This window comes from Pseudopipra pipra, chromosome 22 (genome assembly GCF_036250125.1).
Source record: "Pseudopipra pipra isolate bDixPip1 chromosome 22, bDixPip1.hap1, whole genome shotgun sequence".
Taxonomy (NCBI): Eukaryota; Metazoa; Chordata; class Aves; order Passeriformes; family Pipridae; genus Pseudopipra; species Pseudopipra pipra.
In genome coordinates this window covers 7016378-7043449 of record NC_087570.1, presented here as the reverse complement: position 1 = coordinate 7043449, position 27072 = coordinate 7016378, and the positions used below count along the sequence as shown (strand labels likewise).

The 27072-nt window shown below is 54.8% G+C and overlaps 1 protein-coding gene across 2 annotated transcripts; it reads right to left on the bottom strand.

The window, feature by feature from the left end:
* Positions 1-95: 95 nt before the first annotated feature.
* PLEKHM2 (pleckstrin homology and RUN domain containing M2) lies at positions 96-27004 on the bottom strand. Of its 2 annotated transcripts, XM_064678803.1 has the most exons (20): positions 26718-27004; positions 15042-15148; positions 14781-14890; positions 13533-13632; positions 12981-13068; positions 12162-12348; positions 9862-9921; positions 7212-7446; positions 5383-6135; positions 5050-5119; positions 4878-4968; positions 4562-4626; positions 4170-4258; positions 3322-3454; positions 3051-3241; positions 2734-2799; positions 2114-2273; positions 1726-1905; positions 1526-1642; positions 96-1207 (listed from the first exon to the last, which is right to left on the bottom strand). In XM_064678803.1, exons 1-20 carry the CDS (start codon positions 26775-26777, stop codon positions 1070-1072), a joined length of 3000 nt encoding a protein of 999 aa, XP_064534873.1. In that variant the 5' UTR covers positions 26778-27004; the 3' UTR covers positions 96-1069. The 2 variants fall into 2 exon arrangements, with proteins under 2 accessions (XP_064534873.1, XP_064534874.1); XM_064678804.1 differs by lacking the exon at positions 9862-9921.
* Between the last annotated feature and the right edge of the window lie 68 nt (positions 27005-27072).

Genomic DNA, 27072 nt, shown 5'->3' with positions numbered 1-27072 from the left:
CGGCTCCTGCTCCAGAGCGATTCCACAGGCTCCAAAGTGACAACAGGATGAGGAACAGCAGCCCCAGGTGCCAGAATGTGTCGCAGGGCCAAAGCTGAGTTACCAGTGACTATTTATTTGGGGAGGGGGGAAAGGAAGCAGATGTATGTACATATACATTCAGTCACGTACGTTTCCTCCCAGAAAAAGGCCCCATGAACGTATATTACATGAGAAGGTCTCCGGATTATTATTATTATTATTATTATTATAATTCTTCTTCTTCCTATTATTATTTAAAAGCAGGGGTTGTGCCCCAAAGTGCTCGCTGTGGAGCGCAAGCGGCGATGGCTCCACGCCGGCCTCGGGTGCAGGAACCAAGGAGAAGGGGATGTGTTCGGTGGCAGCCACGTGACAACATCCCTCAGGATGCCTGAAGAACATGGGACTCCATCTCTTCACCCCCTCCCCGGCACACAGGACCAGCGTCCAAACCTCAAACCGGCTTCTGAGCTCTCCTAAAACCACGCTGGGATGTTTAAGGCCAAATTTTTGGCCCTGTTCCTTCTTAGCCTCAAACCTCATGGACAGGCTGATGTGCGGAGGCCCCGGGTGGGTTCTCCAGGAGGAGGAGGAGGCGGCGCAGCGGTGCCGTACTCAGTGATTGTATGAGCAACAAAACATGCACGGTAGCGATTGAGTGTTCCTGTCTCGCCCCCTCCACGCCCTGACCCTGTTCTAAAATGAACAAGTCCTCAGTCCTGTTCCCCGCCACAACGGGGCGATGCTCATCCCAGCCCACCCCACTCCCACCCTCTCCCTCACTACTAGTGGGACATTATTCCATGAAGGGCAAATCCTTTGCCCCGTGGCAGCTGGACGAGGAGGAAGGCGCAGGAGGAGAAGTGTCCAGCTGCTCCCAAAACGCGCTGGACGTCCTTGGCTCGGCGGTGGGCATGGGGTCCACGCTGCAGGCACGTCCCTGGTGGGGACTGAGCGATGGCAGGAGGTTTGGGCTGCCAGTTGGCCAGACACAGGCCCTGCTTCCCCCAAAAATGGGTCCCCATGAGCTGTCCTCCCCCGGGCAGGGTCAGCACCAGGGGTCCCGCTCGGCCCGGCCGCGGCACAGGCTGTCGCTGCGCTGCCACGCGCTGTCGATGAGGCTCTGGGCGTCCTCGCACTTCTTCTTGACAGCCACGTCCAGGATGGCCTTGTGCAGGAGCTCGACCTGGAACACACGTGTGGGGCGTCAGGAGGGGAACAGACAACTGTCAATTCTCCCTCTTGCTGTAAAACCACCTCAAATCCACACAAACTGGATCGTCTGTGTCATAAATATGGGCTGCCCCAGGTCCCTCCCACTCCCTTCGCCAGCGCGGGATGCTCGTGGCTTGTCTTGCCAGGCTCCAAATCCCACATCCTGTGCTTATATGGACAACAGAGAAGCTCTCTGCCCTTTGTGGGAAAGCTGGGTTCACCCTGCAGGGACGAATTCACCCCTCTGCCCTCCTTCACTGGATGAAGGGTGTGAGCCCCACGTGCTCACCTGGTAGATGTTCCTCCACGCGGCGTTCAGTGCCGACAGGAACCTCTCCAGCTCTGTAGTGCAACTAAAATAGAGGACCCAGGGGGGCAGAAACTCCTTGCTGTCCTGAGCAAACTCCTAAACACCAAGAGAGAGGCCGGATGTCACCGCTGGACCCTTGCCCAGCCCTGGGCCAGCCGGTCCCAAAGCCCCAAGCTCACCAGGATACAGTACTCCTTGCCAGCCTCCGTGGAGACGGCGGCGATGTCCGTGAGCTCGGCGGTGCCCAGCGAGCGGAAGAAGCTGGTCTGGCAGTCCTCGTGGCATGTGAAAGCCTTCTCATCCGTCAGCACAAGGCAGCAGGGAACACAAGGCGTGGGGGCAACACCCTGGGGGATCACCTGCATGGGGTGGGAAACGGGGGGTTAACGTCTGGCATGGTGGAGCCCCATCTCCATGGGGTGCCCCGTGGGGAAGCTCTCCTGGCTCAGGATAAAGCTGCCTGTTCCATCCCTGCCAGGCATCCATGCTCCCTTCAGCAGCTCCAAAGGGGCTCCAGGCAAAGGAGGGGGTCGAAGCACCCACGCTTGGGGCCCGTCCCCAGCTCACCCCTTTGGAGACAGCCTGGCAGAAGTACTGCATCCAGTCTGCCATGTCCTCCTCGTTGTCGGCGCTCAGCTCCAGGGAGGGCCGGTCCGTCAGGATCACCTGGAAGGAGTGGGGCCGGTCGGTGGCGTTGGAGCGTCGGCATCCCCCGCACTGCTCGCCGCTGGGAGAGAGGGGAGGATGGAGATCAGTGGGATGGATATGCCAGCACCAGCCCGAAAACAGCCTCTGCCTGCCCTCCCTGCACAGCACCTCAACCCTCTTCCCACAAACACTCGTTTCCCCTCTGTGACACCCCCTGGGATTGCTCCAAGGATGGCCTGTCTCTGCGTATTGTGGGAGAGCTGGAGTTGAGCACAGTGGGTCTCCCAGAATGGCTCTTAGAGGGGTATGTCACCCTTCAGAGGCCAATTCCCCATCCAAGGATGGGCTTAGTGTTCAAAAACTAGGAGGAAATGAGGCCATCTCCCACTAAACCTGGCACCAGCCAGGAGCAAGCAGGGAGTCCTGCAGCATTGGTGTAGGTCATGATCTGCCCCAGAACACCTCCCTGGACATCCCAAGGAGCTCCTGCTCCCCAGATCCCCACTGAGTCTGGGTGCCCCATCCCACCAGCCACTTACCCCATGTTGATGGAGAGCAGGGGGGTGACGTCGGTGCGATCCGGGTACTGGTACAGGATCCCGTTGCTGCCGTTTGGGAAGATGAGAGACGGAGTCACCGGAGTCAGCTCAGCTCTGGTATCCCCTGCCTTCAGTCCCGTGGCCAGCCCTGCCCTGTCCTCCACCCACACAGCCCCGTGGGGTCATGTTCCTGCTGCTGGGCACCCACAGCTGGTGGCTTTAGCCCTCCTGGTGACAAGATGGGTCCTCACCACCTCCCATGCAGCACCTTCTCCAACGGGCCCTGGCTGCCCCTGACCTGCAGCCCCAGCGCCCACCTGAGCACCACGAAGCAGGTCTTCCACTGCTCCTTGCCCAGGTAGGAGGTCCCTGCCTTGTAGTGCAGGATGCCGTCCTTGGTGACAGCATTTTCACTGGAGGAGTAGCTGTTGCTGGCGGGTCCCAGCGCCTCATCCATGGGGTCTTCCCAGTGAACGAGGCCGTAGAAGCGCACCACCACGTCGCAGGCCTGTGAGGAGCAGCAGAAGTCAAGGGAGTCTCCCGTGAGCCTTCGTCACCCGCGGTGATTGCGGCGATATCCAAACTCACCTCACACTTGGACTCCTGCGCCACGAACTTTGCGAGCGCCAGTTTCTCCATGGTGGCATCCGTGAGGATACTGGGGTACGGGGGCTCCCGGCACCCTTTGATCATGGCTGACTTCAAGGAGACCAGGAAGAACCTGAGAGGGAGGCAGAGATCTCTGACAAGGCCAGGGCAAACAGCCCCTCATCTCCCTCACACGCTCTGGTGCCCAAGGGGCTCCCCTTCACTGTGGGCCTCTGGGTCCCAAAATCAACCTACAGACCAGAGGTGATGGGGGGTTGCAGAGCCTGAACTCCAGAAAGGAGCTCACAGAACCACAGAATATTCTGAGCTGGAAGGAACCCAAAGGATCAAGTCCAACTCCTAAGCAAATAGCCCATACTGGCATAGACCCTGCAGCCTTGGCATTATTAGCACCATGCTCTAACCAACTGAGCTAATCCCAGGGCTGTGAGTAGGACTGGGAGGTGGACACATCCAAAACAGATCCCAGTATGACCATCAGCTGTCATACGTCCCTGAGCTGACCACACAGGCCTGGGGATGTGCCTTGGAACTCAGAGCTCGTCCCTGCTCATCCCAAGTTACACAAGGGACAAGGGGATCTGCATTGCCCAGACCCCTGAGGCTCAGCCTGAGGGACAGGGTGACTGCTGTGTTTATCCAGGGAAGATACTTTCAGTGTATGCATGCCTGAGGCAATTCCAGCTGCTTGCAGGGTTCAGCCAGAGGCATCAAACCAACCCCAAACCCCAACTGGTGGCAGGACTTTGTTGTGCAGGGCTGTCAGCGCCGTGTCCTGCACTCCCCACGTCCCAGGTGCCGCTCAGGGGTTCTGTCCCTGCGCTTACTCGGTGAGAGCCACGTCGGCGGTGTCCAGCAGGAACTGCTTCCTCCGGTTGGTGCACACCAGGGTCACTGTCTGCTGATCCAGCCCCACCTGTGCCACACAGGGAGGGTTAGGGAAGCCAGGCATGGCATGAGGGGCAATGGAGCAGGGCTGGACCTGGCTCCTGGCCCTGGGGAGAGGGTCAGTGGTCACTCCGCTGCCCACAAGCAAGGTGGGCACCCACAGAGGTGGCATTTGAGGGAGGATCACTTCCAGCTCTCTCAGTCTCAAAGACTCACTGGCCAAAACACTCCCCACGGACACAAGCACACCCCACCGTGATGCTCCTGGCACCCTCATCCCTCAGGCAGGAGAGGACTGTCCCAGCTGCCCTCCTGCTCCCCAGCTGCTCACCGAGATGTAATCCAGCTCGTTGTAGGACACGGCCTCCTCCACCATGTACGGCTTCTCCGCTGCCCCTGGCACAGACACAGAGAGCCACGTGAAGGGGGGCAAAGGACCCCCTTGGCAGCAGCAGCAGCGATGGACCTGCAAACCGAGCCGTGTCCCAGGCAGCACAGAGCCACGGGACACGTGTCCCAGGGCTTCCCGGGGGACAGGCCAACCTGAGCTCCCTACTGGGACATGAGGGAACTGGCAGGAACTGCCCTAATTCATGGACAAGCCTCCCTCCCTGCTGCTGAGCCCAGGGGCTGTTGGGATAGGGTACCTTTCCGGATCAGGTACACGTAACAATCCGTCAGCAGGACGTAGATCAGCTGCAGGTTCCCCTCCATGTGCCCGGTGCTCATTCGGATCATCTGCATGGAGACAAAAGAGCTCTCAGCCCTGGGCTGATGCAGGCACAGAGCTGGCCCTTCAATCCATGGTGACCCCCTTACCCTGAATAACTGTTCCTCGTTCTCCCGAAAGACATGGATCATCAGCAGGAGGAGATGGTTGTTATCCACCCTGTGGAGACAGACAGCAGAGGATGGACACAGACATGGGGCTGGGTGAGTCCAGGAAGGGCAATCCCCTTCCTTATTGAACATGTCCATGATTTGGGCACTTGTTATTCCCCCAAGACTTTCTCCTCCTGACCCCTTGTGCCTCCTTTTCACCCTGGAAAAGGATGGGCTTTGCCCCCCAAACCAAGGACAAAGGGGAAAGCACCAGCTTGAGCTCAAGATTGTTTGGAAGACGTTCTCCCTGCTGAACAAAGCCATCCTCACCTGAACTCGGAAGGATGGGTCAGCTCTGAGGGGCTGCCCTGCCCCTCCTCCACCCCAGAGTCCTCGGCACTGCTCAGGGAAGGGCTGGGCTGCTCCTTCTTGGGCTCACAGGGAGCCTGGGGCTTGGTGGTTTCTGTCTGGCCAGTTTGGAGTTCATCACTTGCCCTTCCAGACTCCTCTACTGCCCCAAATGCTTCTCCCTCTCTGCTTTCTTCTTCTTCAGGAGCCTCAGGGCTACCAGAAACATGTGGCGGTTGGCCAGGCCCTGGAGGGTCATGGTGGCCACCACCTGGCGCAGCAGCGTTTGGACTCTCAACGGTAAATCGGTAGAAGTCCATGGGGGCTGAAATCCCCTCGCTAAAGTCGCCAGAGGACGATCCATCCGGGGTCTCCCCTGGCGTGCCGGTCCGAAAGGGCTGCCCGGGGGGCTCCAGGGGAGCGTTCCAGCCCCCGGGGTCCAGTTGCCCGTTGAGCCTGTCCATGACCTTGCTGAGGGGCTGCCCCAGGCTCTCCATGGATGTGTCCTTCATCTCGGGGATGCGCAGGGCCAGCTGCCCGAGGGCCGGGCGCTCGCCCCCCTCCTCCGGCCCGCGCAGGGCAGCGGGACCCTCGTCCCTGGGCGGCTCCTCCCTGTCACTGAGCCCGTTGACGCCGCTGTCCCCGCTGGCCTCGGGCGCTGTGGGGGCCGGGCTGCTCACCACCTCCTCGGCCTTCACCTTCTTCTTCTTGCCCGTTTTCTTCTTCTTGGCCAACCTGTGAGAGACAGGAACGTCACTCACCTGTGCCTGCTTAGACTCTGCGATCCCGCCCTTTCCCAACAACATTCCTTTGCACTTTTCCCTATTGCAGGGAAACCCTATCGAGAACATCACTCGATGTGCAGTCACATAGAGCTCCCATCTCTGTGCCAGTTGTCACGAGACACAAGGTATGGACACTTTTTCCTACTTATCCCCAACAGAAGAGGCATCACTGCTGGATGCAGCACCTTGGGCTTCCTTTGGCTGCGAAGGGATCACAAATGGATGCAGAGCTAAGGTGACACGGGAGAAATCCCTGGCTGAGAGCAGGCAGCTGGGAAGGGAGGAGCTTCCTAGAGGTGGGACTGCCGTGTCCCCACCTGCCAGAAGAGGGAGATGCAGGCTGGAGCCTGCTCCAGCCAGTGGCACACCGGGATGTGCTGCGGAAGTGTTCTGGACACCCTTGACACCCAAACTGCTGTCAGGTCACCCTTGTTTGGGAAGTGAGTGTGCTGCTCCCCTTCCCTGTGTCTGATGTGCAGGATGCCACGTAACCCAGCTCCTCTGCTCCTCCCAGGAAAAACTGGGCACAAGAACAAAGCCCAGGTCTGCTGGGCGGGTTTTGGGGTGTCCCCATGGCTGGGAGTGAGCAGACAGAGCCTTGAGCTCTTTGTCTGGGTTCAGGGCTCCAAGGAACCCCTGGGGATCTCCTCTGCAGGAGTCAAATGCTGGCTAGGAACTCTGTGGAGACATCTCCCACAACAGGTTTAGCCACAGCTTGCTGACAAACAGGAGGAGGGACAGACCTCCTGCTGCAAACCTGCCATCAGCTGGAGAGAGCTCCAATTAAAAGCTCACAGGTTACTCTGACACACACTGAAAGGTGTTGATATGGAGTCAGCCCAAGGGACCCCAGACCAGCCCAGACCTACGAGACGAGCTGTGACACCTACAGAGCATCTGCTGGGGTCTGGACTATAAACCTGCTTTCTTATGACAGCTACACAAAGGCTCCAGCACAGACACCATCTGCACTGGGCTACAAGGGGTGGCACATCCTCCACATCAGGCCAGCAGCTCTGTCCCTACCTGATGACCTCCAGCTCCGTGCAGCTCTCAGACTGGTCCGTCCCCTCGGGAGTGGCCTCTGCCTTCTCCCGGGCCGCCGTGTGCACCGGCGTGGTGTCGCTTGAGGACGGCACGTCGGCCCTCTCCTCGTTGAAGGGGTTGTGGCGCTGGGTCGGGCTCTTCACCGGGGCCTTGCTGCCGTTGGCCTCCGAGGCGGTGGAGCGCGGGCAGCTCAGCGTGTCCGTCAGGTCTCCGTCTGCAGAGACAAGGTGGGGAGGGCGGATCAGTGCCCGCTCGGGCACCTGGATGGAGGCAGGGGAAGCCAAGCTGCGTGCTGGGGGCCAGGGCACTGCGTGGGCACTGCACTGCTCGCAGTGCCAGCGAGGAGGGACAGACTGGCCAGAGGTTTAGAGAGTGCCTGGAAACAACAGCTCGGCCACCCCAGAGCCGGCAGCCGGATTAGGGAGTAGAGGGGAGGGGTTTGAGGGGTTTTGGGGCCATGGTGTTTCTCAGCAAGACAACAGCGAGCAAGGAGGCTGCTGCTTCTCCCCCTGCCACGGGAAGGTGCTTGCCCAGCTGGAAGGGCAGACATGGAGCCAGCCATGGAGCAGCATTCCTTATGGAGCTGACTGCTCTCCTCTGCTCACATGGGACACAATTGGGGAGCTGGAAGTGTGGTGGAGGGGGACACAGCATTCCCAGGGGTCTGAGGACAGCAGGCAGCACAGACATGTGGGAGCACAAACAGCTTGGCCCGTGTTAGTCTTCAGAGGGAAAAGGAGCAGCAGGGAAGTGCTGCAGGAGTCATGCTCAGAGTTATCCATCCAAAATCACGGTTAAAGGAAGGTTATCCATGCCCTCCTCTTCTCCAGCACCCTTCCTGGTCTAGTGGAAGGTGTCCATACCCATGGCAAGGGATAGGAACGAGATGATCTTTAAGGTCCCTTCCAACCCAAACCATTCCATGATTCTATGATTCAGCCACCAAGAAAGACCCCTTGGGGAGGGAACCACAGCCCTACTTGAGAGGTGTAGGATTTGAGGAGGAAAATTAAACCTCTTCTAAAACTCTAATCCAGGCAGTTGGTGAGGGATGATGTAAAACACCACTTTGGTCCCACTGAAACTCCTGCCCCGGAGCGTGAGGGGTGTGGGCTCTTACCAGGGAAGTCAATGGGGTCGTTAATGTTTGCATTAAAGGGAAATTCATGGAATCACTTAAATTGGGAAAGACCTCTAAGATCATGAAGTCCAACCATTAATAAAATAAAACATTTAAAAGCTATTTCAGCCTGCACCACCAATCCAGTGTTACTACTTTGGCCTAAATCCTGCTGTTTCTGTGGAGACAAAACAATCTTTGTCCAAAATACAGAATTTTACCCCAAAATGCATTTGCTGAAAACAGGGAATGGCACAAACTTTCTTAACCTCTGCTCTGTGTTCCCACAGCAAGGAATCCATTAGTGAGGTGACCCGGTGGGGGTGACAATTTCCCTGTGGCTGAGGAAGCTCAGCTCAGAGCAGTGGTGGATCCCACTACGCAACCAGGACCTGCAGATGGGAGCTGTGCATGCCTGAAATCCAGAGGGATCTGCCCCAGCACCCCTTGGCTTCTCCCGGCCTCCACCCAACACCCACAGTGGAGCTGGGTTTGGAAATGTGGTTTGCACCTTCAGGGACAGGTTGAACCATGTCTGGGACATCCCTGTGCTTGGGGTAAGAAAGAAGATGAGAGGGAGCCCAAGAACAATCCACATGGAATTCAGGCAGATTTCCCCACGTATTCAGGTGGTATCAAGTCAATTCAGATCCAAAGCTCCATCAGGCTTTGAGCTGCAAAGGATGGAGTGTGGGTGTGTCTCCTCCAGGGGTAAAGCAAGGAGGGTCCTGCTCCCATGGCACAGAGAGGATTCACACAGGGGCTGCACGTGGAGGAAGGAGAACCAATTCCTCTAAACTGGGCACGTGCTCTTGGCCATAAAGGCCAAATGTAGCTGACAAGTTGGTTTAAAAAGTGGTAAAATAAATAAGAAGTGTAGTGATCCAAACTGAGCATGGCCACATGCTGGATGTTGTGGCTTCACAGATGTTTTGACACGGGACAGCAGGGCCCAGGGAAAACAAAACCTCCCAAATTAATCCCTGCAAAAGGCCCAAAATTAAAGGCAGCAGAATTAATTCATCTGTTTTCCAGGGCTTTCAGGAAATCAGTGATGGTGGATCAGTGTTTTTGATCAGCACCCTGCATGCTTTACCCCAAAGAGGAAATCCATGGTGTGTGGGCAGCTGGCACATCCCACATTTTGGAAGGACGCTGGTCCCTGCTGCCAGCTCCACAGCAGGGGCAATTTTCCAGCTTTTCTTTTGTAATCTGGACATGGAGGCATCGTTAGATGCAGGAAAACATCCCTCAGCTGTGGGATATGTGGCCAGGTGAGCCTCTTTGTGTACAGCAGGAGCTGGGGAAAGCTTTGCCCACGGCCTCACAGGTGAGACACACAACCTCCCACCTCGGGGGATCTTTTCCACTCCTTTCTGCCTGTACAGAATTCCATCAAGATGGAGCAGTTGGTTATTAAAGAAATGAATGGGGGAACATGCAGCAAAGCTCAGGTGGCAGCAATGCAGAGAGAAAACCAAAATGCTGTAAGAGATGAGTGTGTCCCACCTTCCCAGTCTCTGCTGGGCATGGTCTGCATTGCTGGAAAGACATCTCCAAAATCATAATCTACAAAAACGAGGGATAAAACTCAGGATTAGAAATACAAGTAGTGGGGAGGGAAGGGGGGAGAGGGGAGACTGTGAAGGGGGTTTGGGGAGGGAGATGGGAATGGGGAGAAACAAAACAATCATTTACTGGTATCTGAAATGCATGAGAAAGCTGTCAGGGAACGTGGATGTGAATGGAAACCTGCTGCACTAATGGCAGTTCTGCTGGATGGTTGTGTTATGGGAGCTACAACAGGACCAGGGAAGGATGAAAGCCCCATTATTCATGCTGCTGGGAAGCTAAACCAGAAAAACCATGTTGTCCAGGGCTTGATCTTCTCTGGGAAGCAATTTAAACACTCTGTGCCTCAGTTTCCCCACTTCACACTTACCTCCTGTAGATACTGTGATGTTTGACTCAAGAATGTTTGCAAAGCCAGAGCTCTGATTAAAGGGAAAATCTTGGCCTCTGACCCTAAAATCCCCAGCTCCACCTACACTCTCAGGGTAGAGAGATGCTCTTGTTGAAATGACGAGCTGGGAAATAGTTACTGGAGTTAAATTCCTCCACACCTGAGGAACAGCAGCAATTGCTGCCCTCCTGGGTCCTGGCCCAGCATTCCTACACCAGTGTATGGGGAAACTGAGACAGAGATCACAGCCACTGCCTGGACACATGGAACAGCCTGAGACGATGCCAAACCCAAAATGTAGCTCCAAAATCTCCTGGATCTCTACTCCAAACCCCTCTTCCCTGGAGCATGAAGCTGCTATCCCCCAGAAGCACAGCCAAACCAAAGGGACACCCAGTGAATAGGGACAGGCAGGAGATGTATGGCACCAATCCATGCTCTGCTGAGGGAGGAGCAGGAATACAAGCCCTGAAACAGCTGCTTGTGCCAAACCTCTGGTGCTGGACAACCTTCTTCCTGTGATTTTTATTTCCAGGCTCCTTGTGCCAAATCTCCAGCTTACCTGGGATGCTGGAGATTTGGCATAAACAAGTCCCCAAAATCAAGCCCTTTCACGAGTGCAGATGTGGGTGAGCCCAAATCAGTGCTGTGCTCCCAAGTCCTTTGCTAAAATGACTCTAATGCCCATCCCAGGCTGCTCCTTCTCATAATCTTTAATATCTGTAGGTTCCTGCATGTAAAAGGTGACCCTTGTCTCAAGGGAACCCATCTGTGTGTGGGCCCAGTCCTGAATTCACTGCATCCAACTAACAGTTCATTCCATTCCAATTCTATTCCAGAATCCCCTTGCTCAAACTGACATAAAGAATGGGACAGGGCCAATGTACTTTGGATTAGGAAGAGCAGCAGCAGAGCTGCTCCTTCATGTGAACACGGTGGGTGTGGGATGTGAGCTCCCTGCTTGGGCCTGCAGCAGGTTAAGGGGGCAGACACAAGGTACGTGTCTTCATGTTCATCAGGAACAACACCCAGCCTCTCTGACAGGGATAAGGGGATGAGGAAGACAATTTATGAGGCTGCTCAAGATGCATAAAGAGGAAAACTCAACACCTGTGAGACCACTGGCTGCCTTTCTCTCAGACTACAGACATGGAGAAGACTCTGGAAGCTATTGCCCCACCAGCTCCAGCATGTGTGGGTCTCTGGACTGTGAAATAATCAGTTAAAAAAGTTCCCCTGGAGCCCAGGGCCCCTGCCCTGCCCTGTCAGCCACATTCAGACACAGGCACAGCCTTCACTCCATGAGGAGATTCCTCCAGTTCTTGCTAAAACAAACCCCCAGGATGGGAACGTGGCCTGGGGTGACTGGCAGGGAAGGTCCTTCTCTCCCAGTCTGAGCCAAAGGGGCTGTTACCACCAAATCATCCCAGAATGGTTTGGGTTGAAAGGGACCTTAAAGTTCACCTAAATCCCCCTGCCATGGGCAGGGACACCTTCCACTAGCCCAGGTTGCTCCAAGCCCTGTCCAACCTGGCCTTGGACACTTCCAGGGATGGGGTAGCCACAGCTTCTCTGGGCAACCTGTGCCAGGGCCTCCCCACCCTCCCAGGGAAGAATTCCTTCCCAATATCCAATCTAAATTTCCCCTCTTTTAGTTTAAAACTCTTTTAATTTAAAACCATTTCCCCTTTTCCTATTTCCAAAGGAGTTAAGGCAGAAGAAACTCACAGCGTGGCTCCTGGGGTTCTCACTTTGGTCTCTTCCAGCCCATGATTTGCTCATACCTCATCCCAAGGGGATGTGGAGCACTCAGCCCTGGCTGCACCAGCCCCAAACAGCCACTGACCTTCGCTGGAGGGAGCGATGGCACTGTCGTCCCACTCCAGGTTGGTGGAGGTGACGGAGTTGAAGGAGTTGAGGGACAGGCTGTCGGAGCCGTGCACGGAGCTGGGCAGACGCTCCTCGAAGTCCAGCAGGTGCTGGGGCTTGTAGTAATCCGGCATGTACGGGGCCAGATCCAGGTATGGAGCATCCTGCAGGGAAGAGCGTGGGGTGAGTCAGGCTCCCAGTCACTGTTACTGGCACAACTGGGAGAGAGTGCCACCCCATCCTGTTGAATGTCCCCTCTGAGTGCCCATTTCAGAGGAAACCCAGCGGCTCTGCTGCGACACTGAGGGTTATCCAGGGGTTCTGTGTTTCCTGGAGGGACAGCAGTGTTCCATACCACACCTGCAGAGTTCAGTCCTTCATCCCCACCAATCTGCCCCACAGCTGTCATGTTCCTCTTTTGAACAGTGCAGAGGAATAACTGAGTAATCGGAGTAAATTCCATTGCTGGATCCCCAAAAGACCTGAAAGTCTTCCCTACAAGCATCAGCATCACGTTTTCAGCTGAAGGCCAACAAGAAGGTCCACCCTGGAGCAAGTGGTGGGACCTGTCCCACTATGAACTCCTCCTACTCCACATTCCCACTCTACCTGAGCCGAGAGAACAGATCAAACACTCACCACGTCCACCCTGGACTCTCCCTGCTCCACATTCCCACTCTCCCAGAGCAGAGAGAACTAATCAAACACTCACCAGATCTACCCTGGAACAAATGGTGGGACCTGTCCCACCCTGGACTCCCCCTCCCAGAGCCAAGAGGACAGATCAGACACTCACCAGGTCCAAGTCAAAGCGGATGAACTCCAGCCCAGACACCAGCGTTAAGAACAGGGTCAGATGATCGTGGCTGCAGACCAGGGCGTTCCTGCAGTGAGGGTAAAACAAAAGAGCTTTACAGATGTGGGAAGGAGGAGAAGCAGCTACAAGGGCCCTTCTGTTTCCTCAGTGGTGTCTCTGAGCTGCTCCAAACGGCCCCGGAGCTTGGGCAGCCACTACGTGCTGTCCCCAAACAGAGCTACAGCCTCATTTCCAAGTGTCCACCAGAGCTGGGTCCTTGGATAAGAGCTCAGCAGCTTCTTGGAAACCATGATAAATATGAAGGGGATTGCAGAGTAAAAGTAGGAACTAGGAGAGAGGCTTGCAGGTCTTCTTATCTATATAAGAGGAAAGTGTGTCCACATCTGGGACCTTTAAATTCATCACGTAAATCCCACAAGGACAAAATCAGACCCTGATCAACTTCTTGTTCCCCATTGACAAATTTGGGCTGGCTTCTGACAAGAAGGAATGCCAACCAGTGACCAAAGGAGAAAGAGCTGGGATACTCACTTGACATAGTACTTGTGCAGCAGGCTCAGGTTCTCCTGGAACAGCCTCAAGTAACTCTCCAAGGAATTTTCATTGAGGGCAAGGTACAGCCAGGCCCGGCCTGAGAACAGAGCAGCAGAGAGATTTATCTGTGGGGAAACACCTGACAAGTGAAACAAGCCTAGAAATAATCACAAATCAGTTAAAACATGCCAGATTGTTCATTTGTATCATTTGAGGGCAGCAACTGACAGTGGGGGAATTCTGGTGGGGGAAATGCCAGTGAGAGATTCGTGATTTGGAGTGGAAAGAGGAGTAAGAGTCTGGTTGAGGATCAGCCACACAACTGTGTCTGTGCAGCGAGATGGGAGCCCCGCTGGAAATGCCAGGAGACAGAGGTGGAGGGAGAATCGCTCTGAATCAGCCCAGGTGTGATTTGACACCAATTCTGGTGCAGAGAGAGGTGATGGTGGAGTCTGTGCTCAGCTCCATTCTCACCAGTAGGGGCTTGGGACATGGTGGGTGTTGGGATAATCTGGCAGAGAGGATCTGGGCACTGTCCTGCACCACAAGCGGCCTCGATGGTCCCAAACATCCCCTATGGACAACCCACAGCAGGGAAAATGCAGGATCACGCAGACAACAGCTACAGAGAGACACTGCGGGGCGAGAGGGGATGCTCCCATCTGCCAGGAACCTTTCCCAAGGGCACGGCCCCACAGAGCTCCCATTTCCCAGGAACCTTTCCCAAGAGCACAGCCCCACAGAGCTCCCATTTCCCAGGAACCTTTCCCAAGAGCACAGCCCCACAGAGCTCCCATTTCCCAGGAACCTTTCCCGAGGGCACGGCCCCTTGGGTTTCAGGGCAGCAGAAGCCTCAGCACCTGATCCTGAGGCATGGTGACATTATTTCTAGACACCTCATGTGGTTATGGCAGGACTCCCACCTCCTTGGAACAGGCTGCCCATGGAAGCAGTGGAATCACCATCCCTGGGAATGTTTAGAAAATGTGTGGATGTGACACTTGGGGACAGGGTTTAGTGGTGGATCTGGCAGTGCTGGACTCAGTGTTGGACAACTGGACTCAGTGATGAGAGAGGTCCTTTCCAGCTTTAATGATTCCATGACTCCTTGGCCTGAGCCAAGTGACCTGGGCTGTGCTGGCTCCCTGAATCCGTTGGCAGCCCTTCAGCACAACCTGCCTGGGCCTCCCCACGTGTCCCCAAGGCCAGGTTTGCCCTCAGAGCAGGGACACTGCGAGCACTCACTGCGTCCCAGGTTGGTGGCCACGTGCTGAAGCACCTCGATCTGTTTGATGGCTTCTCGCCGTGTGAAGTGAACGACCAGCACCCAGTACCCCGAGGAAAGGTCCTGCAGGCTGGAAGAAGAGAAAGTCCAGAGGAAAATTAAGCAAAAGCTTCGTTATCTCCTTCCCAACTCCTGCCTAGGTGGTTTCCCCGTGCTGAGGCTCCACACTAGGCTTTTTCCACGGGGAAAAGCAGCATTCCAGAGGCAGGCTCCAGGCTCACCCGTAGAGCAGAGCGTGGTCCAGGTGTTCACAGAGCCGCTGCAGGACCTTGTCATGGTTTCTGATGGCTGGTGTCTCATCCTCACAGGCAGCAAAGTAGCTCTGCAGCTGCAAAAAGGAGATGGGATGGCTGGAACACCCTTCTACAGCCCTCGAGAAGGTGGAGATGCCCAAATGCTCATAACCAGCCTTAAATAGCTTTTGTAATCTCTCAGCTTGCTAAACCCTGATGCAGGTTACTCACAGGGTGTAGCTGTTGGTTTTAAGAGTCCCCTAAAGGCTGTAACTCCAGGGAGAACCTCTCCCAGTGTCACCCACATCTCAGACACCCCAGCAGTGTGGTGGTGGCTGCACAGCCAACTTCCCCGTTTCCTCTTCCCTTTTCCCTCCCAGCCAACACCACAGTGGAGTCTGGTGGTTCCTCTACAGCCATTGCAAAGCGGTTCAGAACAGAAATAAACCCCAGCTTTGCCTGTTTCTGGTTCTGCCATGGATGAGGACTCTCCTCAGTTGAGGGTCCTGCCATGGGAAACCCTGGCTGGGGAGAGATGTTGCTTCCAGGCATAAAAGATGCTCCGAGTCCAGGAGCCTCACTCCTGCTGCACGATTGCTCTGTGCCAAATCTGTGAGAAGTCTCAGCAGAATTTTGGTGTCCTGGGCACAGACAGAGGTTTGATTGTCACAGGCAGCTCCAGTGGCCACAGCAGTGCTGGGTGTCAATGCCAGGCTGCCCCAGGCTTTCAAACACGGGTACAGATCTCCTGGCCACAGCAGCAGGACCCAGATGGAGGCAGGTGCACACGGAAGGCAGTTCCATAAATCCCAAGTCATTTCCCTCTGCTGGAATGAGGCTACATCGTGGAGTCCCAGAATGGTTTCAGTTGGGAGGGATCTTAAAGCCCATCCCATTCCACCCCCTGCCATGGGCAGGGACACCTTCCACTAGCCCACGTTGCTCCAAGCCTCATCCAACCTGGCCTTGGACACTTCAGGGATGGGGCAGCCACATCCCTACAATGTATGGTGCCACTTTCTCAAAACCCAGGCCCATCTGCCTCACTCTGGGTTAGCCCTGAACTCAGGCCTGGCCCTCGGAGGCTCAGCACAGCATAAATTGCTTTTCTGCTTCTGCAAAACCTGCTCGAAATCCTAGAAATCCCCTTGCACCCAAATCCTATTTCCCTTCCCAGCTGACCCACCGGCCTCCTGCTGCCCCTGGAGCTTACAGATCTATTTAGGCCCCGTCTCACACATACTTGGCATCCAGGCAGGGAGATTACTTGCCCAGGATGTAATCCCAGTGGGATATGCCATGGTTGTTTGCTGGCAACAAGCAAGAACAGCTCAGCTGAGCCACGACAATATTCTAGAGAGTACATATAATAGTTTAGTGACCTGATAGGTCTTTGCCAAACCTCACCAGTTACATGATAGATTTAAAAAATCCAAAACTTGACATTATTGTGCTCATCGAGTCCAACCTGTCCCCAGAAACTGGTTTCTCCTCCTGAATTATTACTAGAGAAGCTCCTGGAGAAAAATCATCCAGTCTCAATGTGAAGTTATCAAAGGGCCAGAGAACATCTCACAGCCCCTGGGAACTGACCCCAACAACACTCTTCAAAATATGAACACACGGAGCTCCAACACCCTCCTGCCTTGAAGACCTTGAATCCCTCTGGAGCTCTTAGGTAAGATGGGAGAGCCAGGCATGTTCCTGCATGGAGCTGGTCCCAGCCCTTACATGGGAAAAAACTGCTGAGCCTGAGAAATCCCAGCCAAATTCCCTGGTCCGATGGCACAGACCTGTCCCTGCCCTGCCTATTCCAGCAGGTAAATCCCCTGGGGAAGGAAATGTGCAACAGGGTGGTGTTTGCAGAGGCACCTGTGGGTGCTCCGGAGATCCACAGGGTTTTTCACAACACCCAAGTGAGACCTGAAGCATTTCAGCACAGCAGCTCCTATCCATTTTTGGGAAGAAGCCGTCCCAGAAGATTCTCACTATTAGTAGGCAGCCCAAATGCAAGCAGAGAGGAAAATTCCCTAAAATCCCACTATTCAAGAACAATTCCAGGAGCTACCTGCAGCCAGGGTTTGAAGCTGCACAATGACACAAGAGGAAGAAATAAAAACATCATTTAGAGCCATATCCCTCAGGATAGATAGAAGGAGCCATAGGGATGGCTCTCCAGAAGCTGGAGCTCACTAAAATATCCCATATTGGGGGGAAAGTGGGCAGGAAGCAAAGACTTCCCATGCCATGAGCCAGGATTTGAAGGCTGAAATTCCCAGCTTGTCCCAGCCAGGCTGTGGGCTCTGCAGAGAGCTGGGGCACCCTTGGAGGAGGTGCTGGGTGTTTCTGAGCTGGACTGGGGAAATGCAGCTGTGGGGGAGAGCTGGGGAAAACAAAAATAAACCAGGCACTTTGTTAGCTCACCACTAAAAAAAAGGAGACACAGCCTGGGGAGGTAAACGTGGAGAGGACTTGGAGCCCGTCTGACTGGAGGAATTCCCCGTGATAGAGACACTCCAAGCCTGGGCAGCAAAAGAGATGAAGAAATAGAAGCATTTCCTCTTTTTTCTTTCCTTCCTTCCCTCAAAATAACTCAGAACTTTGTCACACTCCTTGCTCCAGCCAGTTCACAGCTCCCAGCCTCTCCGTGGCTACAGGGACTGACCTGCTCCCATCATCTGAGGGTGCAAACCGTTAGCAAACAGTGGTTATCTCCATCTAAAAAATGGATTTATCTTCCCTAGAAAAGTCCAGTCTTCCCTCAAGAAGGGGTTTAGGTTTTGAAGAGCCCATTCTGTGTTACACCAAGGCTTGGTGTCCTTTTTAGCTGCTCTGCAAGGAGCACTGAGCCTCCTGCTCCACACAAACCAGCTCCCCGGCATCACATCCCCTTCCTGGGGAGGCTGCTGGAAAACCCATGGCCATATCCACAGCAAACCCTTCCCAAAAGGCTCAGCCCTGTCCCTTTGGCACAGAGCAGAGCCAGAGGATGAGCTGGTGTGACTGTGGTTTGCTCAGAGTCACGGGGTCACACCAGCCCTGAGCACATGGGACCCGGCCAGCGGGAAACACATACTCAGCAGTTTGGGATTGGGCACTCTGAGTCATGGCCTTTTAGGAGCTGTGGGTCACAGGGAAGCACACAAGGGCTTGCTCCTACCAAGACGTGCCACAACATTCTCCAGATGATGTTGCATCCAGGGATGGTGCTGTTTCCAGCATCCCTCCAAAATAAACACAGACGACTTCCAGCTGCGAGCCAAGGACGTGCACGGCTCACTGGAGCACAATTCCCAAAAGAGACCAGCCAGGTGAATCCCTGCTGAGCTCCCACGTGTCCAGGGAGGAAACAAGACAGAACAAGCCTCGGGATCTCCTGGGTGGAGTCATCCCTCCAGCCAGGGTGGGGAAAGACTTGCAAAAGCTGATGGGGAGGTGTTTTCGGCTTGAGAAGAAGAGTGAAGACACACGGGGGAAAGTTAGGAGGAAACGGCTTTCCCAACTGGGGAACAAAATCCAGCTGCATCCTTTCCCAAAGATCCAGTGCTCCAAGATCCATGTAGCTGAAAATTTGTAGGAACTATGACCAGGAGCATTGTGGGGCAGAGGATGATCTCAGCACCTGACCCTGATTGTGGTGATGGAGGAGTGATGTGGCACTGCCCTGAAAAATGGCATTTTATGGAGTGTTTACACAGAGTCTCCTGTAAATCGTTATAAAACGGATAATTGAACTGGCCTCTCCCTCATGGCAGCTGTTGGACCTGTCTGGGAGGTGGTGACCAAACTTCACGAGACATCCACAAAGCAGCTCCCTGACATTCCTGGGCAGTGAGCCGGGCTGGAGCCAGGGAAATCAGGAAGGAGGCAAGTAATTAGGTTAAAGAGCATTAACTGAGCGTGACATTGGTCATTATCTGAGCTTGACATTGGTCATCTCTGGGTTTTCTGGAGAGATGCTCTTCCCCTTGTCTCTGTGCTGCAAATCCAACAGGAAGGGCTGGCTTGGATGGAGGACTTGTGAGGGGCACGCCGAATGCCTGGAGCCCTGACCCAGGGCTATTTATAGACATTCCTGTGGCCAAAATAAGCACTGTTGGCATGTGGACGGCATTCCCACCATCCACCAGGACCACTCCGGGCTCTGAGCACCAGCATGGGACAGAACCTGCTCCAGGGAATGGGACAGAACCCACTCCAGGGAATGGGACAGAACCCAGTCCAGGGAATGGGACAGAACCCAGTCCAGGGAATGGGACAGAACCTGCTCCAGGGAATGGGACAGAACCCACTCCAGGGAATGGAACAGAACCTGCTCCAGGGAATGGGACAGAACCCACTCCAGGGAATGGAACAGAACCTGCTCCAGGGAATGGGACAGAACCCACTCCAGGGAATGGGACAGAACCCACTCCAGGAAATGGAACAGAACCTGCTCCAGGGAATGGGACAGAACCCACTCCAGGGAATGGGACAGAACCCGCTCCAGGGAATGGGACAGAACCCACTCCAGGGAATGGGACAGAACCCACTCCAGGAAATGGAACAGAACCTGCTCCAGGGAATGGGACAGAACCCAGTCCAGGGAACGGTCACGACAGCCCAACCAGTCGAGTTAAACACACTCGAGAGAACGTGGAGAGACGGATGTTTGTCCAAAGGGAACAGAGACCTGGCTGGCACAGGGGGAAATAATAACACCTCGTCCCACTGAGGAGAAGGAGGATTTAATTGCTGTTTATCAATCACGAGTTGATTTTTGGCAGTGACACCCCACCCTGCACTGGCACACACGAGGCCATTCCTTGGTCTATTTTATAACCTATTAATTGCAGTGGTTCTCAACGAGTGTGAAGCTTTCCAGGCCCAACTGCAGAGCTCATGTGTTGCAAGGGATGCTAACAAACCATCAGGGAGGTGTGCTGGGAAGCCCATTCCCAAATCTAATCATTCTTGTGGTGCACCTTTGAAATCTCTCCAAGAATTCTAAAAACTTATTAAAATATTGAAATAGTCTCCTGATCTGTTCAGGACTGGCCACAACCCAACTGAGTCTCTATCTCCCCTTTATAAATCTGCCCCACAGATGTTTCACCAGCAGCTTTCCAACACCAAGTTCATTTCCCTTGTTCTGCTTGGTATTTCCCTGGCAGGACAAACAGGGAGACAGAACAACAAACACTCCTTGCATTCCTCAGCTCCTTACCCAGGATGGGAAAGGGGAGAGGCTCTTCAAAACCCATTCCCACCCATAGCACATGGACTGGCGAGGGGTTTTCCCCAGCTGGAAGAGCTGAGCACCCTCAGAAGCAAGTCTGGAGCTCCAGGGAACAGCCTTGGTGGCAGGTGACTGACTTTGTCCCAAGCATTGGCAGCTCAGCACCAAGGGAAGAGGCAGTGGGAAAAGACAGGACAGACACCTCAGAACTGGTACCTGCTCATACCTGCTCAGGGGTCCAGACATTCAATGGCAAATGGATAAAAAGGAGTCTGAACCCCTGTGCCTGGAAAACTCCTAGTTTTCCACACCACTCATAAAAGCAGGCTCAATTTCAAGGCAGGGGTGTTATTCTCTCTCATACACTTGTAGGACACAAAGCCCTGAAACTCCAGCTCTAGCAGGGCCTTTTGGGGGCCACATATGTGATCTGACTCAACATTCCTTACAAGCAGCTTCCAAACCAGCACCAGCTTCCCATCCTGGACTGGGGCTTTTCCCTAATGAAATACACCAGCATCAGCACCTGGAAGCATCAGCATCAGCACCTGGAAGGCACCACGAGTGACTCTGTGCCTTCTCTCCAGGAGCAGCCTGGAGAGAAATGGTGATGGGCAGAGACAGGAGGCTGACACAGGTGAAGCTGAAACCCACAGCAAAGCTGCTCCATGCTGGAAACACTGAGCTTTGAAGCCTTCCCAGTCCAGTGCCAGGCTGTCACCTCGAGGGACACGCATGCTCCTCAGCTCCACACCCCCAGGGCTTTTCCAGGGCTTCCCTTCATTATTTCTAAGCAGCAAAGCTTGCAGCAGGCTGGACCCGTGTGCGGCTCAGCCAAGGACAGGGTTTTTTCCAGTGAGGATACTTCCACGTTGCAGGGGGAATCCTGTTCCTCTGTCACAAGAAGCAGAGCAGGGGATGGGCTGCTGCAGAACAGGATCTCTGCACGAGCCAAAGACACGTGGGAAGGTCACATGCTCAGCATAACAGAAAAAACAGATTTTATGGGAAGCAAAATCGAAGTTTGGTGGCAAACACAGCAAAGGCAAGCGAGGTGCTGCTCTCTCTCACACACCAGGTATCCACTGATCTGAGTCCCTCCCAACCACCCCGTTCCTCCAGCCCATGGTTATTTCAGTTCTTGGACTTCTCTTGGACCAGGTCACCAGATGTGGGGGAAGCTGAAATCACTCGGCCACTGAAATTGCACAATCGGAGGTGGAGAGGCTCGGAGGCTTTGCTTCAGCTCCTCCAAAGCCACAGCCAAAATTCACACTCCTAAACCGACCGCTCTTCCCAGTGAAACAGTTTGTCTTAGAGGGAGGAGAACAAGTGGGATTTTTTTCCTCCCCATAAGGTTATCACAGCCTTGTCCACCTGCAGCTCCAGAGCCGATCTGGGGGCTTACAGAAAGGCAAACATCAATTTAGGTACATGCAGAATCCAGTCCCCTTGAAATTGCGGATGATGAACCTCGTGTCATCACCAGACCTGTGGTGGTTTGAGTGTGAGTACCAGAGTGGCTCCTGGGTGGTCAGACAGGGAACTTTCCTGAGCACTGGGATAAGGCAAGAGGAATTTCTAACGAGACAACCCTTGAAATACTCAAGCAAACCAAGCAAAATCAGCTGTGCTGAGAGCAGAACCACAGCACAACAGAGACAGAACCCTTCAAGGGCCACCAAAACACAGCGTTGGAGTTGCACGTGTTCATCGACTTCTTAAAAGCACCTGAGTGACCTTTGTGCCTTCGTGGACAACTCATGAGCTCCGTGAGGTCACTGCTACCTTCACCCACAGGCTTCTGGCAGCTGGCAAAGTTCACACAGGTGGCAAGGGACATGCAGGAATACCCTGCCATGTGGGCCCTGCAGCAGCAACGGATGTAGCCTGGAGAGACCCGAGCGAGAGGAAAGATCCTGGCAGAGATAAAACCCCTGTGGTCTTTGAGCCAGCAAGGTGCTCCTCAACAGGGAGCAGAAGGGAAGAGACTATCTGGCTGTTTTCACATCTCCAGAATTGCTGCCTTTGTATCATGGCAGTTGGGCTAAATAAATTCAGCCTGGCAGAGATGAGCACATTCCCTACAGGATTTGAGGAGGAATGCTCCACTCCAGCACTCCCTGCTCCTCTCCAGGACAGTGGGCACTAAGACATCCCCAAATCCACCCTCTTTCACCAGGCAGAAGCAGAGATGTCACAAGGCAGAAGTCAGCAGCATGGGAGACTGCAAAGGCATTTCAAAGGTACAGGGCTAAAAATCCGAGCCGGAGACGGGCAGCAAAGGCTCAGCATTAACTCACTGTGAGAGCAGTGGAAACCTTCCCAAAGTCATGCAGAGCCAAAGCTTTTGGCAAGAACTCCTGCAGAGTCAGCAAAAACCACTGCTCCACCTGATTGACATGCACCAAGGATCAGCTGCTCCAGAGTTCATGGGAATGTGTGTCCTTCAAAGCCAGCAGAACAGCCTGAAAACCAGAGAGGAGCCCCAAAATCTTGGATTCTGATCTCTTTTCTGATTTTACATTCAGCTCCTGGAGTTGCCAACAATAACACTGTTTAAGGACTTTGCATTTTCAATACCAAATCCCAGGTGGGACAGCAATAAACCTCTGCTGAACCCACTGCAATGTCCAGGGAATCCCAACAAGAGAACACAATCCACCTACGCCACCAGCTCCGCAGACCAGGTCACCTGTGACGGCTCCTGGCTACCAGGAGATGGTTGGACAAGGATAGCTGTGAAGCTGCTGGCATGTCTGGTGTGCCAAGAATCCAACCAGGAGGCAGGTCTCATCCCACTGCTGTCACACGCAGCAGCATCTCCCAGAAGGAAACAAGCACTTGAGTGAACAAGGGCCTGCACGCTCAGCCATAACATGCCCATCTCCAGCCTTCTGCCTCAACAAAGCCCTAAATCTTTTAAACAAATATGGGTTAGGCATCAATTTGTGCAGTAATTTGAGCTGGAGCACAGCCCTCTCAGCAGAAAGTGAGATGAGGGGGAACTGAGTGGGAAAAGGGAAAAGAGACAGTCATGAGAGGGCAGTAACACTGTCCATGTGTGCAGAAAGCATCACCCTGGGAGTTAATGTACAGCTTCCAGGGAGGATACAGGGGACAAGCTGTAGATGGGAAAATCAACACAATGTTCCCAATTCCCTTGAATCTGTGTTTGGAATCAAAGCAGGGACCCAGCTCCTCAGTGCTGAGCTTTCCTAAACTCTCCTGAAGCCACCAAGAGTAGAAAGCTCTTGACATCTTCCCAGCTGGAAGGCCAATTTTGTCTAAATTGGGCGTTTTGCCTCTCTTTGCAGTGGAGGCCTGACCTCACACCTCTGAAGTCCATGGCAGAGCTATCACTGATCTCACACTGGCACCTGGGAACCACACAGAGAAACCCACAGGCTGGAATTACCCCCCCAGGCAGGTTTGCCACCTTGCATTTTCCATCCATGCTCCATCCCTCACACATTCCCAGGAAAATATGACAAAGAGTCCTGTTCACCAAGGTTTGAGGGATTCACTTGGAATCAAAGCACTTTTTTTTTGCTGTGGAATTGTATAGAACTTACCCACTGCTTGTGCTCTGACCCCTGAAGTTCAGCATCCCCTGGTAAAAACCGAAATCACGGCCAAGTACAGTCACAGCCCAGGTGTCAAACCCTGCCCAGGGCTGTGCTGCTGCTCCTTGCCTTCCCCATCCCGGGCACAGGGAAGCTGCTGAGCATGGGGTGGTTTTCCCTGGGTAACTCCATGAAAATAAGACACATCCAAACCCTCTGTTCCACAACTCACACCTGCACAGGTGGTGAAAGCAAGGGGTGAGAACCTACACAGCGAGGAAGCTTTCGAAATCAGGGGAGAGATGCTTGGAAAACTCCTCCAAGCCTCATGACGCAATTCCAGAGCCAAGGAGTTACTCAAGAGGAGAAGGAAGGAGAGCAGGATTTCCCAGCACAAAGCCAGCTGCTCCCCTAACCTACTACTTTACTCTTTCCCATGAATAGGGAAAAAGAATTATCAGGGATTTGAGGCTGAAGTTGGAGACATAAGTGCCAGAAAAAATTAGCAGCTCCATAGCAATTTTCCTGAGGAAGGAGAACTGCATCCCAGGGATATAAAGGAAGTTGGAATTTCACCATGGGCTGAATTTGGTTTCACTGGGATGGCGCAAATTAGTCCATCAGCCTGAATTTTCACACAGGTTCTTACACTTTTCTGAGCTTTGCTCTGAACAAGAACCAAGAGGCAGGATTGAAAAATCCCAAAATTTTCACTGCTGGACCAAGGTAGGAGTTGGCAGGGGTCAGGCAGGCCAAGGTTTGTTGGCAGATCTGAAGCTGAAGAGTCCTGTTCAATCGCAATAATTAAAATAAAAAACACGTTGATTTTTTAGCATTTCCAACAGGGATCCTCCAAGGATTTTCTGAATGCAAACAAATTATGTCCAACAAATCCTGGGTAGGAAGTTGTATTCCTTATACATCCAGGGAAACTGAGGCAGGAGTGTTGTGACAGCTTGGAGCAGGCTGAACATCCACTGATTTCCACATACATACAAGATTATCCTTAATTTTAGAGGATAGAAAGGTGAGAGACCAGAGGTCAGGGTCATCCATGGAAGAAAAATGCTGGGAGAGGTTTGCACATCCATCCTACATCCCAGAGGTGATCCCTTTTTAGAAGTACTATGAATTCACTCATGCTGGTTTTCCTAAGACAAGTTTTCATGGATAAATCCGTGTCAGGACACACTGCAGAGCACAGGAAATCTCCTATTCCATAAGGCAGAGGAAACCAAACGACTGGAGAAACAACAGTGAGTCCAGAATGCCTCCTTTCCCCCACAACTTGGGATGAACACAAACATGACTCAAACGGAGCAGGGGTTCTTTCTAAAGCGTGGCTGGAGCTCACATGTGGGCCAACGCAAAACTTCCAGCGCGTCCTTACAACTCACTCCCGTGGCCTTCCCAAAGATTCCAGCATCCAACACCCATCCCTCCGTGCCTGTCCTGGTCCCCTCTGTGCTGGCACAGACGTTCCCCAGCACCAGGATGGGTGTGAAGGAACACTCTCATGGTCAGATGAGTGAGGAGAAATGAGGGGCAGGGAGGAGGAGAAGGTGAGAGAGGGTATGAGGGCACACGTGTTGAGAGCCCTCATTTTGAGGGCACAAAGGTATGAACCACACATTCCCTGTGTCCATGGGGAGAAGGTTCCAGGTCCTGCCTCTCTGACCTGGCTGGAGGGAGGACCTCTAGAAAGATGGTTTTAGGCTGGACTGATTCACATCACCACTGAGAACAGTCCCAGGAAAAGGGATCCCCCCCATCCTGTCCACAGGAGACAGAAACCCTTTGAAAAGGGGGAACTCCAGGTGGGAGGATCCCGGTATATCCCACCCAGCTGAGACAGAGGGTCCTGGGTGTGATGCTTTGGCAGGGTGACCCCACAACCCCAGATGTGCCACCCCACCAGCAGAAGAGCTGCCTCCAACCTCGCCCTGCCAACACAGGGGACTCCAGGGACACCCCAAATTCACCCAGAAGAAGCCCTAAAGGTGTCTCTGCCTCTGACAGAGGGGATGCCAGATGTCCTTGACCCCACAGTCCCTCAGTGTCCCTGTAGTGTTCCCAGCCCCCTACCTCGGGTGTGGGGGTCCCTAAGGACAGTCCCCCAGCCCCACACCTCGGGCAGGGGGGTCCAAAGGGACTGTCCTTTAGCTGCACATCCACAGCAGTGATGTGCGCCTGGAGAGTCCCCAGGAGTGTCCCCCAGCCCCGAACCTCTGGCAGATGCAGTCCCCAGGGCACCTCAGGGCAGAGGGGTGTCCCCAGGGCTGTCCCGGGCCCTATTCCCCGGCAGACAGGGGTCCCCAGGGCTGTCCTAGGGCTGTCCCCAGGCCCACAGCACAGGCAGAGGGGGGTCCCCAGGCCCACAGGGAGTCCCCAGGGCTGTCCTACGGCTGTCGCCACCCCCGCATCCCCAGCACAGCGCTGTCCCCAGCGCCGTCCCCAACCCCAGCATAGGGGGGGCCCGTCCCCAAGGCTGTCCCCAACCCCAGCATAGGGGGGGTCCGTCCCCAAGGCTGTCCCCAACCCCAGCATAGGGGGGGTCCGTCCCCAAGGCTGTCCCCAACCCCAGCATAGGGGGGGTCCGTCCCCAAGGCTGTCCCCAACCCCAGCACGGCGGTGCCCCCAGGGCTGTCCTACGGCTGCCTCCAACCCCACCGCTCCAGCACAGGGGTGTCCCCAGGGCCGTCCCCACCTCGGCACAGGAGGGTTCCCACCCCCACATCCCCAGCACAGGGGTGTCCCCCGGGCTGTCCTACGGCTGTCCCCAACCCCCCAGCCCCAGCCCTGGTGCTCCCCAGGCCTAGTTCCCTCAGCGCCGGGGGTCGGTGTCCGCAGCCCCCGCCGCTGCCCCCCGCCCGCTCCCACCTTCTTGACGGAGAGGGAGATGTTCTCCAGGATGCGGTCCTTCACCTCCGCCGGCTCCATGGCGCCTCCGCCCGCCGCCGCCGCCCGCCGCGCCCGCCCGGCGCAGGCCGAGCGCCGTCCCGCCCGCCGGGCCCGCTCCGTCCTGCCGGCTCCGTCGTGCCGGCTGCCCCGGCCGGCCCCGGGCTGGCGGCTCCGCGGCGCTCAGCGCGCCATGGCCGGGCGCGGGCACGAACGGGCCCCGCGGCAGCGGAGCGGAGCCGAGCGCGGAGCCGCCGCCGCTCCGCCGGGAACTGAGGTCACGGGGAGGGAGGGACGGACGGAGCGAGCGGCGCTGCCGCCCCCGGGCCGGCGGCGG

Bases quoted from the DNA above. Each gene is read 5' to 3' on its own strand.
- PLEKHM2 (XM_064678803.1), bottom strand. From the start codon at position 26,777: ATGGAGCCGGCGGAGGTGAAGGACCGCATCCTGGAGAACATCTCCCTC. The intron at 4,969-5,049 runs GTAAGGGGGTCA...GTCTCCATGCAG, and splicing joins ACGAGGAACAGTTATTCAGG to ATGATCCGAATGAGCACCGG. The intron at 1,208-1,525 runs GTGAGCACGTGG...CGTGTGTTCCAG, and splicing joins CGTGGAGGAACATCTACCAG to GTCGAGCTCCTGCACAAGGC.